Source organism: Peromyscus eremicus, chromosome 19 (genome assembly GCF_949786415.1).
Source record: "Peromyscus eremicus chromosome 19, PerEre_H2_v1, whole genome shotgun sequence".
NCBI lineage: Eukaryota > Metazoa > Chordata > Mammalia > Rodentia > Cricetidae > Peromyscus > Peromyscus eremicus.
Genome location: NC_081435.1, coordinates 2,552,739 through 2,572,586, shown reverse-complemented (window position 1 = coordinate 2,572,586; position 19,848 = coordinate 2,552,739). Strand labels below are relative to the sequence as shown.

General features: G+C 48.7%; 1 protein-coding gene across 2 annotated transcripts in view; it reads right to left on the bottom strand.

Annotated features, from left to right (window-relative positions):
- The window catches only part of Cables1 (Cdk5 and Abl enzyme substrate 1), a 113,953-nt gene that overhangs the window by 32,561 nt on the left and 61,544 nt on the right, over nucleotides 1-19,848 (bottom strand). Inside the window, exon 4 of one of the 2 annotated variants that reach the window (XM_059246075.1) lies at nucleotides 7,058-7,135. The exons of the other annotated variant lie outside the window; for it this stretch is intronic. Coding sequence (XP_059102058.1) covers nucleotides 7,058-7,135 — 78 coding nt within the window. The remainder of the gene's footprint in view (nucleotides 1-7,057; nucleotides 7,136-19,848) is intronic. 2 annotated transcript variants of the gene reach the window in all.

Sequence of the window (19,848 nt, the reverse complement as noted above, 5' to 3'; positions counted from 1 at the left end):
CCGAGCGCTGCAGCTACTCTGAGAACTAAGATAGAATCCATCTACGGGCACGTTCACCGACCTCAGCATCGGCACCAGAGAGGGTCTTGGCAGAGCCCTAGTGAGGTACTGGGGTGGGGAAGGGGCCTCCAAAAGCTGTTTGGAAAGGCTGACTTCCTTCAGACTGGGCTGGGGTCAGTGAGTGACAGAGCAGTGTTCCAGATGAAAATCCCCACAGCAAGGAAAGCCGGACAAGGAATCCACAGGCATCTTGCTGGTCTGAGATACCACGTGGAGAGACGGTCTAAAAAGGACCCTTGTCTATGTAGAGGCTGGGCAGGGGCCTCGGGTTCAGCGAGGAAGAACAACACGATGATTAAGTATGAACTCCTCACCCCCTAGAAGGTTCGTGAGATGCGCTGTGGGGTTGCTATTTTGAGTGGCTTGTTTGGTTGATGGGACCTAGGTGGAGGAAATGGGTCGCTGGGGAAAGGGGGTGTTCTTGGAGGTTGTATCACGTGCCTGGCCCCAGACAAGGAGACAAGAGCAGAGACTCTCAGAACAGTCACACAAAGAAACCACAGATTTGAGCTGGGGTGAGGGGTCAGTGTTAAGGGAAGAACTGAGCGGGCAGTTCAGGGGTCAGTGGATGACTGACTGGATGGGCAGGCGCTGCCACCTGCAGCTGAGCTCAGGGCCCACGGACACAGCTCCTTGTGCTGGAGGACCCTCCTTGGGTGACTTGAATCTGATCTGCAGTTGTCTTGAGGGGGGACCCACCTGTGGGGTGGCAATTCTCAGGGATCCTTGTTGCCTTGGGGATTCCTTCTGGGGATGACGTTGGACTGGGGGCTTCACTGGCCTCCCCAGGTTCAGTGTGAACCAGTGGAATCTTCAGTGGACCACTGTGGCAAAGACCACAGGCTCCAGAAAGACTGAAAACTACATTTCCCAGATCCCCAGAGGTGGCCCAGGTTCCCTCAGGGAGAAGTGCTCATGTGAAGCCTATTGGAGGAAATGAGTCACACCTGGGCAAGACAGGCATTCCTGGCAAGCCCGGGGGACCCATGGGAACTGCAATGGTATTTTTGTGGGAGAGGCCTGGGGGTGAGGCACACGTCCGCCCTGGCTGCACTGCCTCCCAGGCTGCATTGCCTCCCACTGGGCTGTTCTGGTGCCCAGGCTGCTTTTGTTTTTTCCTGGAGAGTCTGTGAGGTCTTGAAAGCCTCCCACAACCCTGACCATGACAGGGATTCTGAATTTGCAGCTCAGGACGCCGAGTGTCCACTGGGACCCTGCACTGCACTCTTGTGTGCAGAGACACTGTAGGACATGGTACATGGATGCCCTACTGTAGGAAAGACCTGTGTTTCTAACGGAAAAGCCCAGAAAAAAAGAGCTATCAAAATAATAGTGGATGATCTTTCCTGAAATGTTACATACAGGCAACTGTGTAAGTCAAACTACATGTGGGAGCAGTTAGGAAAGCTTTGAGCAGCCTGGAGAGCCGGCTCAAGGGTTAGAAGCATGTACGGTTCTTGCAAAGGGCCTGAATTTGGTCCCAGCACCCACATAAGGCAGCTCACAATCACCTGTAACTCCAGCCCCAGGGGCATCTGATGCCTCTGACCTCTGCAGGCACGGCACTCACATGTACCCACCCCTCCATACATGATGAAAAAGAAGTTTAAAAGAAAGAAAATTCTGTTTTCAAAGTCCTGTCACCCACGGGGGAAGGGATGACATGCCTTATGCTATGAAGAGTAACTCTCTTACAGAAACACTGCACACCCCAAGAGAGGCAACGGTGGCACACACTGGGTCTAGACTTGGGGACAAATACTTCAAAGTCCAAGTCCCTTCCCAGTACTAGAGGAGGGGCAGGTGGCCAGCATGGGCCCCGTGGGGAGAGTGCCTAGGACTCGAGTGTGTGGTACAGCACCAGGGACAGTCACTCTTCCCTCTTTTCACAGGCCCCTCAGACTAAAGACAGAAAATACTCAAATGGGGAAATTACTTTTCATTTAAGATTCCATCCAGAGCAGGCACATACCCATAATTCCCATTACTCAGGAGCATCGTGAGTTTGAGGCCAGCCTGGGCAACATAGCAAGACCTTACCTCAAAATAAAAATAAGTAAGTAATCAAGGCTGCGGTTGTGGCTCAGTGGTAGGGAATTTGCCCATCATGCATTAGGCCCTGGGTTCAGTATAGGGAGGGGGAGAGTTTGTTCACTGCTGCCTGGAGTTACTTCTGGAAAATTTCATGCCATAGGGTAAATGAGCATCCCTCATAGCCTTCTGAAAGCCATCACCCAACAGCTTGGTCACCAGAGTTCCCAGGAAGTGACCCCTGGTGTGACTCCCATAAATACCATAAAGTCTGGAGACAGCAAGTCTAACCCTAAAAGGGTGGTTGAGAAGGGAAGGCCAGCTGGGGCTAAGTGCTGTGGGCTGAGCTATCCCATAGCCATGGACACAGTCCCGCTACCCTCTGTCCTCACTCTCCTTGGCTGAGGTTGCTCAGTCCCACCGTGTCTCATCCCTCTCATGAAAATGATAACATAGGTACCTACCTTACCCAGTCCTCCGAAGAAGGAGTGAGCACACACTCCTGGAAGGCACTAGGAAACGCCCCCCCCCCCCACTGCTCGATGCTGTTTTAGCACACAAACCTCCAGCTATACCCTCTGAAAATCATAATATGCCGTTCTCTCAAAACAGCTTTCCCTATACATGAAGGCAGTCTGAACTTGGGGACAACTGTCACATAACCAGGTCACCTGCTTGCACTGGAAGGCCTAGAAGTCATCCTGGAGACTCCTAACATCAGCTTAGCACAGACCTGACCGCTTGTAAGTACCCTGAGTACTTCACACTGTTCTCGATCCTTGGGGATCACCAGACCAGAAAACTGCCCAAACTCACCCCATCTGTGCATGTTCTGAAATCTGAAAGTTTAAAAAGACCCATGCAGAATAATTTTTCAGGTGAGCGCTAGAAGCCACTGACTGTTGACAGGTGGGGAGTGTGAACCACATGTCTTACTCACAGTCTCTTCAATGAGACTTACCACTTCCACGCCAGCCATGTAGACAAAGACTTGGGAACAACCACTGGCACCCATGGCCGCTTGGGAGATGTGAGCCAAACATTCCAAACAGGAACCATAAAAGAATGGAGGTGGAGTGCTGAGTGATGGTCGTGTGAGAGCTGGGGCGGTCCCATGACCAGGACTCCTGGCAAAGCTCACTTCAGATTTCTCCCTTACCAGGATGGAATACTTGCTTGGAAGCAGGATTCCAGCTTGGACATGGCTCTATTGAATTCTTTCCATGTAGCAGGCCGTTAACCATGCCAGAAGCTGACTTATCCTCAGACATCTTTGGAAGTCCACGGAGTCTCAGACATTTCTGTGTCTCTAAGGGCTCACACATCTAGCTCAGTACACTTGCACTGTCTGTCTGAATCCTCTCAGTTCCTTCTTCTGGGCTCCACTTGCCCTAAGCATTGGGCAGCTGCTTGGGGCTCAACTGTCAGCTGGCTGTTTTGTTTGGTAGTAAGTTTGTGTCTAGTCTCGATGAGAAGAGATATCTTCATGTTCATTATGCCCGCTGCCTTGAACAGTGCCTGGCAAGCAGGAGGTACTCTCTAGATTCCAAGAACAGGATTGAATCCTGCTCTGCGGTAGTGGGGCCTGAACATCTACACAGGGAAGGAGGAGAGGTGGGAAAGAACCTAGAGGTGGGTGGGGCCACAGATTTTACACAGCCAAGGATTCTGAAGACAATTCAGGGGCAGTAATGTGTTCTCCATCAGGGGACTCATGCACACTGGGGACTACAAAGGACTGAATGCAAAAACAATAAGAAATGGACGGTGAAACCTCTCCTAAGATCGATCTGTCAGCATTGCTCAACTGATACCAGGTGCCAAAATCAGTGTTCACTTCAGGTGAAAAACACACACACGCACAAAGCCTCAGAGCCACAGCAGATGAGGCAGGGCGAGCCAAGAGAATGGGAGGTGGAATTGGGAAGCTGCCATGCTGAACAAGAAGCCAGAAAACACACCCAGGAAGACAAGGCTGCCTATCTGAGAGATGCTTGCCCCAAAAAGGAGGTTCAAGTACATGCAGAGGAACAACTGAGTTTCCTGTGTTTGTGACCTTGTGATGACGCTAGGCGTACACCGCATCTCCTCCACTGCTGTGTTGTCCGTATTCCAGACTCAACAGTCTGGAATAATCATGCCCTCGTGGCCTGGTCCACACACAGGAGCACAAAGGAAACATGGGAACCAGAGAACAGAGCTCAGAGCTCTAGGTTGATACACAACCCCCACCCCAGCCCTGCACAACCTTGGCCACCCTGGAATCAAAGCCGGAAGGACAGATTATCTGACCTCTGCAAGCCTTTCCAGCCTTGGACTTCTGTGACAGATGGCTATATCACAGGACAAGCTTCTGGATAAGTGTGAGGCATCTTCCACAGTGGAAATGTATTATGCTGTTTACTAATAAATACCATCATACTGTACTAACATGTATATTCTCTTAGATATGTCTATTAATATAGCTTTTTATTTAAAGTTATTTCTCATTAATAAAAGAATTGTAGCTATTAGTGGATAATTACGGCAAATGGCCTATCATTTATTTATAAACAGTATGTCTGTTTATTAAAATGTCAAAAGCACGGAACACCACCCTGCCACTCAAGTGGAGTACTTGGCATCATGCTCAGAGTCCCCTCGTTGCTTTGGCAGAAGGTAGACTCTGTTACAGACAACAGACTCGTTCCCCCTGTGAGGTCTTACAAAGAAACTGTGCTTTGGTTATAGAATTCATTGCTGGGCCCCTTGGTTTCCTCAACTATAAAAATCTTGGAGAAATGGTCGACTCTAATCTGCTCATGTCTAAGACATAAAAGTTATATCCAAATGTCTCTATCCAGGGCCACAATGCAGAACAGTCAAGTCCACAGGTGATTCTAAAAGGCAGGCCTTCCCAGCAGCAGGGACACCAGGCATGAACAGATGCTGTTAGGTACCAGCTGCCTGCCAGCTTGCATTTCCCCGAGGTATCTAAAAATGTAGAAGGCCACATGGAGCCATGGTGAGATGGTTTGGATAATCTCCATTCAAACATTTATTGGCTTTGAGAAAAATACCCAGACCTTCAAAGTCACAACTGAAAAACATACAATCTTCAAAGTTCTTCACACTGACTCTCTATGCCGTGTGCCATGTTGGGAACCTCGTGTCCACAAACTCCTGTGAGCCTCAGGTGCCCTCTGGGAAGCAGATAACGTCAATGCTCCATATCCTGGAAAGACTGCCACAGACGTGGAACTTGTGTGGCATGTCTGCAGGGGTGGAGGGGGGCCATACAAATGGTTCCCATTCCCACTCTTGCCTGGGACCACTGCTCTCACAGATCATAGCTGTGAAATGTTAAGTTCTTGGTACAGCAGTGAGGGGTACCTGCATATGGACATTAACACTTTGGAAATGAACCAAATGTGAACATTTCAAAGATGAAATGTAATGTATGGAGAAGCCAAATTATTTTACAGAACAGAATGGGTCCTTAGTTAGGAAGGGGCAGTGGTCACCTGCTGGAACATCTTCAGCATCTATTTAAAACAGTGACTGTGTATGTGTGTAATTGGATGTGTCTTCCCCTCAGAGTAAGTTCAGGAGGATGGGTACCATGCCCATCCTTGTCTCCTGCATCCCCAGTACCTGGTCATGTGGTAAGCAGTATGCAAAGAAATGAATAAATGAATGGGCTGGAGCAGGGGAAAGAATGCATCGATCAGGGGACAGCAAAGGAGTCCAGAGAAATGAGGAAGCTCCGTAGGACCCACCAGGCCACGGCCAGAAGAGGCTGCGACCTCCCCAGGGCTGTGGAACAGAGTCTGGGCCTTACCACGGTCTCCCTGGAAATGGGCTGTCTTCCTGATACAGCCACAGCTGTGGCCATGGCAAGTTAGGCAGGAAAAAGAAAGCTTCTCTGGGACATCCTTCAAGCCCACGGCTACCCCGCCTGAGCCTCAGACCTCCAAGCTGTAAGATCTGCTGCCACTTTTTCCTAGAACACCTACTTTGCAAGGCTGTTGTAAGGGTGCATTAGTAAAAAGGGTGACACTTGGTGCACTCTGTAAGTCACATATCTAACCAGCGGCTGCCCTTGTGGAACTCACAGGGAGTTCATGTAAGAACCAGGTGAGTTTATCAGGACGAGTTTAACCTGTTACAGCAGAGGAAAGTTCAAGGCCAGCAGGGAGCCTGTGGGAACAGCCAGGGTGGGTAATCGGTGAAATAGTACCCAGACCACATTATCTCAGGTGCTGTGACTACGGCGTCTGTTGTCACAATGCCGAGAGAGCAGCTCCAAGTGAACAGAAGCTAGAGGTGAACAGCACCCTGTGACAGGTGCTGGACACAATGCGGTGGGGATGAGTCTAGACACAGGGAGGGACCAAAAGGTTGCACGGTGGTGGGGGAGAAGGTGATCCTGCAAGTCCAGACCTTCTATTATCACCGTCTGCTCAGAGTCGGAGCAGGGCTGATGAATCCAGAGACGGGAACATTTCTCTGACTGCCCCTAACTATGTACATTTGTTCCTGGTGCCACTTTGCTGTGACATGTTTGCCCTGCACTGGCAGCTCCAGTTCTCCCATCAGTCTCCAAACCAGGATGTAGTACAGTCACAGGATTTGGTCCTTACCCGACCTACCTTTTTCCAGCAGTCAAGAGTGACCCAGCGGCACAATGGTGGACCTCATATTTTTCTTGGTTGATAGTATTGGACAAGGTGATAAAATGCACATTTAGAAAGAGGCAGATGGTAGGGAAGTTCACACACACACACACACACACACACACACACACACACACACACCAAGGAAGTTTTCTGGCTGAAAAGAAAGTAGAACACACCCCAAAATCAGACACTGAATTTGTAACATCAAATCTAAGCAAATTCAGAACAGAGAAAGGCAAGTCACACTGTGCACACTGGTGTCTGAACTTCTCACCCAGAGAACTGTAAGCATGCATGCTTATACATACCCGGCCTGGGTGCTGTCTCGATACGGCAGCACGGAAAATACACTACAGAAGGATCTTCTGCCACTGATAAGGACTATTCTACAAAGCAAAAACAAAACACAAAAAAACAAACAACTAACTAAATGCAAAGACTCCAAATTAAAAAAATAAAACAAACTTAAAATAAGTTCTACAGCAAATTAAGCATTCATGGAATTCACAGGCGTATTTGCATACTCCCGCCACCTCCTCCAACAGATGGCATTCTGCTCTTCTTGCAAAATGCAAGTCTGAGCGCAGCAGAAGTTTGCTGCCTTTCCTCACCCAAATATTAACACGTGCGAGACCAGCCAGACGTGAGAGGTGCTGGCTGGGATGTGAGCCGTGCATACAAGGCAGAGCAGACCACACTGAATCTTGGGTGGCCAGCACAGGCAAAATGGCCAATGCCACATCAAGACTACTGACTTCTGCCACAGTAAACAATGTGAGGGCAACCGTGCCCAGAACTGTGAGCTGGTCAGATGTTCAGATGCCATTACCATCGTTAGCTTTTCATATTCTGGCAACATGTTAGGTTCTGAGAACAGACTGAGGGAACAATTACATAATCAGTCTCAGCCACCATCGCTGCTATAAAGAATCTACTGGGAACGATTCTACACGATGTTCTTATGCAATCAAAGCCACTTGAAAAAACATTAAAAACAAAAACAAAACCCCTCAGAAGTACTTATCCTGCCGCCTGAGAATAACTTTTGCCAAAGGGAATTGCTGGTGAAAAAAAAATGAAGAAATGAGTGGAAAAAATAAAAATCATTCTTTCTGGAACGAGGTCAATACAGTCACATAAGGAGTTTATTTACTTTTTAAATTTCCTTCAATATTACAATGTCACAAACAGGGAAAATAGCACTACTAAGTGCACCAGGGTTTGGGGATCCTAACCTTGTTTTGAAACTATGATGTTAAGTTGCCCACAGCCCTGGGATGAGGTCTCCTCTCTGGCATGGCAGACAGACCACACTGCTGGCCCTGCCTCTCCAGTGTCGGTGACACAGTATTTTCCCATGTGCCTTATCACGTCCGAATTCTAAAGTGCCTGCAGGTTCCACCTACTGAGAAAAGCCAGTTCATCCTGTGTCTTTCCAGGCTATTTCTTCACCTGTGATGTCCTGCTTAGGCACAATTGGCAAACTCGCACAGAGTCTTCAAAACCTCACTGGGGAGTCACGCCTGCAGGTGAGCGGAGTGCACTGGTGGGCACGGCTCCTTCCTAGCCACTTGTCCTCTCTTCTAGAGGGCAAGACTAAGGGTTCGGCATCGGACTGTTCCTCTAGAGATGCAGCCAATGTGTCTGAGACACGGTCTGGATTGCAGAGAGGCACCCAAGTATCCATCAAGAAGACCCAGGGCTTTCGCTCTCCATTGGCTCCACAGTGGGACCTATTTGCAGGGACAAAGAGGACCAAGGTGATGCTCCCAGGTTCTGATACCAGCCTTGTCTCCTTGTCTCTCTTCTGAGCCTTAATTTCCCCATCTAAAACATGGTACTCAACTGGGCATGGAAGCACACACCTGTTTTCTCAGTACTTGGGAGGCAGAGGCATGAGGATCAGACATCCAAGCCCAGCCTTGGCTATCCAACAAATCTGGGCTACATGGGATCCTGTCTGAAGAAACAACAACAACAACAAAGAGTGAGTGAACTAATGAATGAACAACTGAATAGAATGAGGTAAAATTAATAATGATCTTATTGGGAAGTTGGAGGAGAAAAGGAGTTCAAAGTAGAAAAGCCCTTGGGGCGTTGCCCGGCAGACAGGACGCATGTTAAACGGGAATCATTTTCAATGTGGACTAGCTTCCTGGATGGAGTTGTCTCAGCATTGAGACCCTCTCCAGACCTCAGTGCCGCTAAGAGGCAATGCTGGGGGCAGCTGAGAGAGCAAACACGGGCTCCACATGATGTAATGCACAGAGATCATTAGCTATCATACCCAGTTCTAACCAGGGAGCCGGCCAAGACCGTCACATTCTGAGTGGGCCCAAGTCATGTATCACACCTGCCTGGACCACTGCACACGAATCCTAGAGACAACTTCCAGCATGGTGTGTCTGTGTAAATTCACTTACACTGACACAATAATGACTGAACAACTGATTATGTACCAGGTCATAAATGCTGTAGCCAATAAGGCACAAGCTAATGAAGGCCTTGGTGAGGGTGACACATGAGCAGGTGTGGCTGCCCAGAGATGTGACCCTGAGCTCTTCCTTGCTGTGAATTCACCTCCCCAACTTAGTAGAAGATCTGCCTTCAGGCGCTTCTTAGCTGGGCACCCATGGGCTTCCTGGACTCCAACAAGCCTGCCTTTCCCTATGTATTCCATAGTCGCTTTCTAGTCCTGCCTGCAGGTCACCTTGAGAGTGACGGATCACACCACCACCACCACCACCACCACCACCAGAGCTGCTGGAGCCACAGAGGCTCGGTGCTCCACTCTGCTCAGCCTGGACCCTTTCCAGATGAAGGACAGAGATTCTCCCTGACCTCAGAGTCCCTGTCACCCCTGTCACCCTTGCCATACCCCCAGCCATTCAACATCAGTGTCCCTGAAACACAGAGGAAAGAGGGTGTTAACTAAACTCAACTGCTTTATTATTGCTGATTTCCTTCAGTACTCAGTTCTAATGTCTCTCTCTTTCCCACACACCAAATTTGTTTGGACACCTTTAATAGAACAAGAAAATGAGAGACTGTCAATGCCAAGTGCAATCCAAGTCTTCTGTCTAGCATTTCACCCACAAAGGCGCCCATCAGTAAATGGGCTGTATTGTTCTATGAACCGAGGGTGCACTCTGGGTGGTCCTCACTATTAGGTCTAGGAGATGTTGACACCATGGATCTCATTCAGAAACTTGTTACTGTTTTACATGAGCCAAGTTTAGCAACCTGGAACATAGACTGTTTCCCAACAATCCCACTGGGGTGGCTTTCTCCTTGGCTAGTCTGGAGAGGGGAGGGAGGGATGCAAGAGCCCTGCATCTTTGGGACGTTCCCTGCCATTTCTGGGCTCAACCTTCCCATGGACTCTGCTCTTGACAGGGGCCGGAGGAAGAAGCCATGGCAGATTGCATGGGAGATTCATGACAACATCACCAACATTGCCACTGGAGCTCCTGGGAACACGTCTTCCATATTTTCCGGAGTAATCTGGCCTCCAACAGGGACTACAGGACTTAGCCAGATCAGGCAGGCAGCAACACGTACAGAATGAAACTTCTTACACAAACAGCTATGAGGCACATCCTGTATAGAACCAGGAGGCTCATGGGAATTTACAGCTTGGCTCTGGAGTCGCCCATCACAATGGCGATGCCTCAGGAAAAAAAACAAAACAATTTGTTTGCCTCCTTCAGGGGTGTCTGCTCTTTCTGGGAGAATTAAATTGGACACCGGTGGTCATGAATGGCATTAGACAACCACACGCCATTTCCAATGGGCTCTTTAAAGGGAGCACGCCGGTGTCCTTGCCTCCAACCACAGACGCTGCCTTCTTTTCACATGGAACACCAAAAGCTCACACAATCTTCCCCATCTGGGACATCTAACACTGTACTGAAGTCAAGATGTCCAGAAAGCTTTCCATAAAATGTAGCGGGAGCTGTTTGAGCCATCCCCTGAAGCACTGCCCCTAGTGAGGTAGCAGGTAATTGGTACACCTGCCTGTGACCTCGAGGTACCTGCCCTCATTAAAGAGACTCCATGGATTAACCCCATTATCTGGCTCCCAACTCCCCCTTTCCTAAAGGTTTCATGTTTCTCAGGGTTATGGATGATGCTTGTAGGGTTGGGGTTGGAACAAAAAATTAGACTCAGTATTTTCCTTAAGAAAAGAAAAAGGAGAATGGATAGGTATAGGATATTAAGGTAGATTATTGTATCTACTAGTAAACTAGTAAAATATCAACCTTAGATAAGTTGCACTTTTATGGATTCTTGTATATTGATACAAATGTAAACTATTTTTATAGTCCTACTTAAAATAATTTGTATATTGATACAAATACAAAACTATATTTGTTGTGTATATATTTCTACTCCTATTTGAAATATCTTGTATATTGATACAAATGTAAAACTATATTTGCCATACTGTATGTATGTTCTACATCTGTTTAGGATATTTTGTATATTGATACATATTGTTGCCATATTGCATATTGCACTATACATTCCTACCTCTGTTTAAGACATTTTGTGTACTGTCACAATTTTGAGGTCATTGTCCTTTTACTGTACATTTACTTACAGACTGTTTACCTTGTTTATGTGAAGCCTTAGTCCTTAGGTTATTTTGGTAGATAAGACTTACAGATTTATAGTCACCTATGCTTGTCATCTCTATAGTTACGTTAGTTAGAGTGTCTAGATTTACAGATACATACGTCAGATGGACAGTAATCTTCAAACACTTCACAGACCTAGAGAATATGTCATTTAAATGACTTAGAATTCTGTTGACATGAGACATGATTGCTCCTGGCAGCACTGATCTGATCTGAAGAGAATGTTGGGCTTTTAAGACACTCTGTTTGGAAGTTTGTCTTCCTCCTGGCATAATGGCCTGCTGGGCAAAGAACTGCCCTTGCCTCGACTGCTGACAGTATGAATGCTGTCCTTTCTGGACAAGGAGGACACAAGGAAAAGCAACTACTAAACTCTGCCAAGGCAGGGTAAGATGGTCTTTCAAAATCCCTGCTTCTGAAAATGGTCTGTCAGATATTCTAGGCCTGTAGCCAAATTGGATGCCCCAACGGTGCTGAGAAACTTTAGGTGACTGTCCAGGCTGCCAGCTGTCTCTGTCTATTCTTGAAAGATTTCGCAAAGTTGCTTGCGTGCATTTCCCATCTTCTCAGGTATTATTATTTTCCTTCTCAGGTCTTTGATGGGGTCGAGGACTAATAGTTACAGTTACAATCTTCTTGTGTCTTAGCTAGAATGTATGATGTACTAGATTCAGGTTCTTCAAGATAGGACAGCTTTTGGAATAATCTCTCTAACTTACCATTTACCTATGTTCTAGATTTTAGTATGTGTCTCCTGTTTGATGTTGTTCTTGTTGGTTGTAGGTCCATTTTGCTTAGGTAACTGCCTGTTATTTCTCCTGGACAATACTTAATAATCATTCCTATTGTATATAATTTTGTGTTAGGTTAGAGCTTTCTTATTTAGACAAAAGGGGGAGATGTAGTGGGTAGCTGAGCCAGGCCCTGAAGCACCACCCCTAGTGAGGTAGCAGGTAGCTGTTACACCTGCCTGTGACCTTGAGGTGCACACCCCTGGGGCGTAGCCACTGGGGGGGGCACCCTTAGGACCTGGGATGCATGTATGTGGCTCTCTCTTCCATACCTCGTGGTTCTGGATGCTGAGATCTTATGGGACATAGCTCAACTTTCCCGGGCCCTACAATAAATCTCCCATGGTTGTGAGTTAACCCCCAAATAAATCCCTTTGCTCACTAAATAGACTCCGTGGATTAATCCCATTAATAAAAGATTATGACTTCAAGAGTGGAATTAACCCCAGGGAGATGGGTCTGTGAGGAGCCAAAGGTCACATTTCCATACAAACGTCTCTAGAGAATAAAACAAAACAACTAAGGAAAAGGCTCCTCGGGGCTGTGGGCCAGGCTGCCTCTGGACACACAATGTTTTCTAAAGCCTTCAGGAGACTCAGTGCTGCCCAGCAGCTCTGAACAGGCCTGAGTTCCTTATCCACAGGGGATCATGTCCATGCTCTTGGGAAAGAACAGCCACTCAGAGGGGATCTTTCAATTCTAAGCACAAATTTTCCACAGCCATGCTTTTTCATGGAATTTGCTTTCACACCCTCAGTTCAGTGTTGGTGACCTTACACAACACCACCCAGGATCTTCATGTGTTGTCTGATGCCAAAAGCTGTCTCCTTGTTCCATTTCCAGCCCTTGAGGGGTCTGCCGGTCTTGAGAAATTTCATCGTTATTCCATAATAGCACAAATATTCCATAAGGATATTAAAAATGACCAAGCAGTTTAATGGAGTAACAGAAAACAAGTATCATACTTGTAACAATGGGGGCAAGTACAGTGGTGTCCAGACACAATCCAGGGTCCATATCAAGTACCGGACACGAGCAGAAACACATTTCCCAAACTCATTCTTTCTATGCCTGGGAACAAGAGAAAATACTGACATGGCGGAACTGGGGACTGTGAAGAATCGGCCCTAACTTCTGTGGATACAGCCTTGTGTGGAAGTAACAGCTTTCAGACACCCTGGGTTAGGATGAAACAATACACTGAAGTGGGTCTCACGTCCAGGAAGTGGTGTCTTCACAAGGAAAGAGTGATCTGTACAGACATCTGAACAGCAGAGGAAGAAATCACGTGATTATGAGACAGAGGTGGGGTGATGCTGCTTAGGGCCGGGGATGCCTAGGACTGAGGCCAACCACTGATGGTTGGTCCCTAGAGCCTCCGGAGAACACCGTCCTGCATGCCAAGCCTCCAGAAACGACAGAAACTGCCTGTGTTGTTTTGACCACCCAGCTCTGGGTGCTTTGTAAGGCAGCCCAGGAAACGATACCTGGCATCTGGCTGTGTTCTTTCTGGGGGGATCTACGCCCCCACCTCTGGGCAGGTCCTCTCTGCATGCACACTGTGCTTGCCGTGCCCAGAGGAGGTAACATGTCAAAAGAAGAGCACAGTATCTGGAAAACCCAGCCTCTTCCCCGGTCCGCTTAGACCATCTTTCCCACAGCCGCCCCTTCCTCCCTCACAAAGCTCAATTAAAAGCGGGAGGACTTGACCCTTTCTCTTACGCCTGAAGCTGGCAATTACATAATGAGTGTTGAATGAAAACTGCCACAGAAGAAGAAAATGTTCTTGTGCGCCCTACTTCCAAACTCGCTAGCCACTGGGGGATGAGCTCCTTCCTTTACCTCACATACCCCCTCCCTACTGGACGGGCCACTGAGGATAAGGGCAAAGCAGAGGTCTGTGGGCTTCCAAGAACATTCTTCACAAAGCGATCTGTCCCCTTCCGTCCGGAAATGGGATAGAGACTGTTTCTGTGTGGGAAGTTGGCAGGATGGAGTTGTCCTGAGAAGGGGGCTGGAACCCTGCCTGTGGTGTGCACAGCTAGCCTGGTGTGAGTGTTTGGTACCTGGGTCAGGCTCTAGAGGGGTGTGGGATTCTAGCAGGTAAGAATAATGAACCTGGATGACTCGGGCGGTGACGTTGAGCTGTAAGGACCCCGGGAGTGCAGGGAATGGCAAGAGACTTCTGAGAAACCAGCTAGTGATCTTCTGTCCTCCTCCTCCTCCTCTCCTCAGCAGATACTTTCTAAGCACACCTTCAATGCCAGGCATTGCATGAAGCATTGGGGACCTGAGGAATGATGTAGGCAAGAGCCCTACCCCCATGAAGTTTACTGTTAGGTAGAAGACAGACTGCCACATTGACACAGAGGCAGGATTCTGTGGTGGACAAGCAGAGGGTACTGCTGAGTATAGGGAAGAAATCCAAACCAGACTGAAGGTAGGCTGCCTGCGGAAGTGACCCGAGGGTGAGGGACACCAGCCTTCTGCTCTAGTGGAGGGAGTGGCTGAGCAGAGAGGAACAAGACACAGAGCTGAAAGACAGCTTAGGGCAACCAGCAAGGACACCAGTGCTGCTCCCTGGCCCCCAGCATTCCCACCTACTGCACGCATGCTCAGCTGGAACCCCGAGCTGGACATTCTAACACTCAGTTATGCACGCCCCAAATCTGTTTTTGTCAGCTCTATGTGTGGTTTCTAGTTACACTGGACCATTAAAGACTACAAAAATAAACTGGGTATGATGCACATGCCTGAAATCCCAGCACTTGGAGGCTGGCGCAGGAGAATTACTGTGAGTTCAAAGCCAGCCTGGAATGTATAGTGAGTTTAAGGTCCACCTGGGCTACATTTACCACTGAGTGGTTTAAACATTAGGATTTCTCTCTCAGTCCTGGGGCCAGAGGTCCAAGATCAAGGTGTGGAGAGAGCTATGTGCCCTCTGAAGATAAGAATGGGTCTGTCTGCCAGGACTGCTTCCAAACGCAGGGCTTCCTAAGGCAGAAGGTCCTCCCTGAACAGTATCTGTTTCTTAAGGACAACACTCCTACTGGACTACAGACTCTAACCCATCATGACCTCAGCTTACCCAATTACACATGCAAGGACTCCATTTTCAAATTAGCCCACACCCTCAGGCATGGGGTGGGTACTAACATATGAATTAGGGGACCCACAAGCCCAGAACAGAGAAGTTTGGGGGTGCTGAACAATGTCATAGAAGTGAGACAGTCTCTTAGGGAGACTAGCTCCCCCCGGGACAGCACTTGGAGCCACAGTGTGACTCTCGCCTAAAGCTGTTGGCCAGAAGTTATTACAGTTTTTCCTCAGAGCAATGTCACCTCACTGGCCAGTACCAAAGCCTGGTCTCCCCCAACTCCAGGCCACCTGTAAACGAAGGAGAAAATGAACACTCACCCACCATCAGCCAGATGGTGGTGTGCACCTTCGATCCTGCTTGGGAGGCGGAGGCAGGAAGACTGAGTAATCCCATCACTCGAGTGACTGAGCGGGAGGATCATAAGGTCTATCCAGACCAGCCTGGGCTGCACAGACTGTCTCAACAATAAAACAATGAACCTGATCCACCCAAGCAAGATTTGGTCCAAACGGAACTGGTTCCCACCCAAAACTGTCTGTCTGTCCTCTGTGACTTTCACTTCTTATCAATTTCTAGCTGAAAATAGCAACAAGGACCCGCAGGCCATGATCTTTTCAGCAGCAGAGACAGACAGACATACATACACACCCTCACTCACACTTACACGCTCGCACCACAGGGAAGGCCAGTGTTGTGTCTGTGCTTTCCATAGACTGGTTTTGTTTGTTTTGGAACAGGGTCCTGCTATGCTGCCCACGCTGTCCTCAAATGACCCTCCTACCTCACCCTGGCAAGGAACTAGGATTAGAGGCATGCATCTCTGCGCCAGCCTTCTGTACTTGCTTAGGGACTTTCAAAGACAGGCTGGTCGGGATCTTACGATCCTCCCGCCTCAGTCACTTGAGTGATGGGATTACGAGTGTCCTCATCACACTCAGAGGACTCTAGGCTTTTTAAAATTTCTTCGTAAGTCAAGTGCACGTGGTGCTGATCCTGCGTGCCAGCTAAGGCCCAGCCTTTCCTCCCTCCTGCCATTCACACGCACTGGAGGTGGGTCCCAGGAACACAGCGGGCAGGGCTCCTATAGACGGGTGTCCACTTACTCCTGGACTGCGCTTTTGCCGAAGATGAGTGGTAAACACTGGCAGGGATGAAGGTGCCACCCGCAGCCCTGCCCAGGTGGCAGTGACAGTGAGACCTAGTCTATTCGTGAAGACAAATCTGAGCAGAGCGGAAGGTACACGCCATCTCCACAGCAGGTGGATCTGCTTCATCAAGAAGGGTGGAGCCAAGCTTCCTCTGACGCTCTCAGGTTGCTTGAAGGTTTTGGAATGTGCCATTTCCTCTAACTCATTTTCCCAAACTGTAGTCTGAGGGGTTAGGGTGAAGCGATCACAAGCCAGGTCTCCGTGTCCTTCTGACCCATGCTGCCCCTTCCCCTCCAAAAAAGGGAAGACCACAATGTCATCTCAGCTCCTGTTCTGACAGCTTCTTTTTAAAGGCTGATAAAAGGTGCTGAAATCCGCCAGAAATTCACAGAAGCCAACAGCTTCGTTCTTTATCGTCTCCCATCTTGAGTCCTTTACAATCACTTTGAAAGTTCCTCTCACAGGAGACGGCAGCAGAGAGCATTTCTTGATCCCTTCACAAGCAGTCCCAGGAAGTGACACTTTCAGGGCATGTGGCAGCTACACTGGGTAGCTGGTGGACATTCAAAGCCAGCCAGCGTAGGACTCCCAACACGTGCTCATGGGTCTCGAGGGCTGCAAGGACCAAGAGGCAGCAAAGTCTCGTCTTTCCTACCGGCACTGTGCAGGTGAGAAGTCATGGCAGCCAAGTCTGCCTTCAGCTTTCAAGCTCAGCATGGGAGTCAGTCACTCTGGTGGCTCAGTTCCACTTGCCCGTCAATGAGCTTTCGAGGAGGCACCAGGTAGTCTTGCTTTGAGAGGTTCTGTGAGCGTCTGTCATTGTTCCAACACATCTATGCCTGATGACTGAGACTCTGTTTAACCTTCTCCCCTCCAGGCACAGTAGGACCCTCAGTGAAGACTGGAGCCAGCAGTGACCAACAGGTCCTCTTGGCGACCACCCGGCCCAGGGTCTTCAGGTATTAAGGCATGGGGCAGCTGCCCGCCCCTCTTTCTCCACAAAGGGCAGTCTCTTCAAAGGGCTGGCACTCATGTTTGTAGATGGCTTTTTACAATTTTGAGTTGGTTTTCAACTTCACATTGAAATGAATTCAGTTTAAGGAGACCACATATACCCACTCTTTCGTTCTACCAAAAGTCACCCTAAGTGACTCACAACGTTTGTCCTTGGCTTCTGGTTGGCTTGAGTGACTGCATTCAAAGTCAAGCCAGATCATCCCCTCCTGTCTCTGCTCACCAAGGTTCCTGCGTTGGCAGCTGTCCAAGTGGACAACCCCCAGTTTCTCAGGGATCAGCTCCCCTTCCTGTCTCCTTTTCACTCTGTCCCACCTCAATGGCGTTCCTCAAATACACTCTCCATGTTCTATGCTCCATTCACTCTAAATGCTCCTATCGAACGGTCGGAGGGTTGGCCCCTCACCTCTTTCACACCTCTGCTGCAAGGTTTCCCACGGGCCCTCAGCACACCCCCATTCTGCCCTGCTCACCACCGCGGCTTCAGTTTCTCTAGCCTGTATCTCCTGGTCTGTATTAAATCATTTATCACCCGCCTCTCTCCAGCTAGTCCCTGACCCTGAGAAGCAAGACCGTTGTTTTGTTCATGAACGCATCCTATAAGATCTACGCAGAACAGGTACCAGCAGGATACGATGAATGGGCTGTACATGTGCACCACTGTGTTCCATGTGGTCAGTAAACTGCGAGAAAAATGGAGGTGAAATTTCAATGCCGTCACTGACTGTGGACCACATGCTGTGCTGAAGGGAAGGGTAGCAGGTGAAAAGCTCCACACTGTAAGACAGCACGCTGTGGTCAAGTGTGGGGATGATCTCCACGGAACCCCCATTCTTCCTCTCTTTTAAATGTTTGTGTGTGCAAGCCATAGGAACATGGAGTGGGCGTGCCAGGAACAGGCAATGTCAAATGTCGTTAGCACTCTCGAGACAGGGTACCTCACTGAACCAGAGGCCACTGTCTTGACTAGACTGGCCATCACGGAGGTCTCCAGATGCCCCCGTCTCTGCCCCCAGTGCTGGGAGTGTAGCTAGGGGCAACCATACATTAACAAGGGTCCCAGGAATCTGACTCCAGTTCTCATGCTTATCAAAAAGCACTCTTACAGCACCCTTAAAAATGATTAGTCAGTGGCCAAGGATTGAGGAGAAAAAACATGTGGTGTGAGTGAGACAGAATGGACCGAGGACTATGAGAAAGAAAACCAAGTCAGACTCCCACAAGGGCACCTGGTGTCCAGGCACAAGGCTTATTCCAGGAAGCGGACTACCGTGGGCCATCCTGTTACAAGTAGCATTCTAAGTAAGACAGAACGCTCATGTCAGTCACAATCGGGTACAAAAGCCATGCATGTGTCAGGGCTAGCTTCCCACCAGGGCAGGCTAATGCAGGCTGTACTGTGCTCAGGTCAGCATCCTGCCATCTTAACGCCAAGAGCCTTTAACGTGACGTCCCTTCTACACCGTAACTGATGGTCTGGCTAAACTACATCTATTCTTGATAAGTTTAATCTCACTGTACTGGGCCCGGCTCTTCCAGCTGATAAAGCAGCTGTACCTCGGTTCCCATCTGCACAGACATCCTCCACTCCGGTCCTCTGAGCCTGATCGTGAGAGTTACAGCCTACTCTCCCGTCTGTTCCACAGAGCAGAGACCATGCTCACCGCACGACAGTCTACTCTAGTACACTAGCTGAGGGTGATCAGTCAGCAAACCTCAGCCCGTGCACACTGTCAGGTCTAAAGCCCCAGCCCTCCTCCTGTTAAGCCCACTGGGATCTGCTGTAAATGAAGAACAGCCTAATGTTTTGCTGAAATCAAGAAATGTAATGTCTACAGCACTCTCCTAATTTACTAACCTAGTTATTCCATCAATGAGGAAATGAAGCTAATTTAACAAGACTTCTCCTCAGTGAACTCATGTGGATGGCTAGCAACCTCCACACTCTCTTCTAAAACACACACACACCATCTGTTCCTCATCTCTGCCAGCAAACAGCCGGAGGCCTGTTGGGCTGATAATTAAAACTTACCCTCTGCTACCACCACAGACTCCTTTGGACTTTCTTAAAGTAGTGCTTGTCTGGCATTAGGCTTAGAACTTAAAAGAAAATTCTTCATGGTATACCGAAGACCATTTCCTATTATTTCTTTCCATTCCTAGCGTTTGGTCCTGAAGCTGCGACACCATTTACGAGGCCTCCTGACTCAGTTTGTCCAGTGTGTGCGAGCACACTGTGTCCGCTGTGTGGCTGGCACACTGCTGAGCCTCTGTGCTTTCCAGTTCTCCTCGAAGAGGCTGGAAGTAGGTCAGCAGCTGACCTTTGCTGACCTTCAACCCCAACAAGTCCCCTCCCCCTTCCTTCCTCTGTCCCTATTTCCAGCATTTTGTTATTTTATCTTAGCC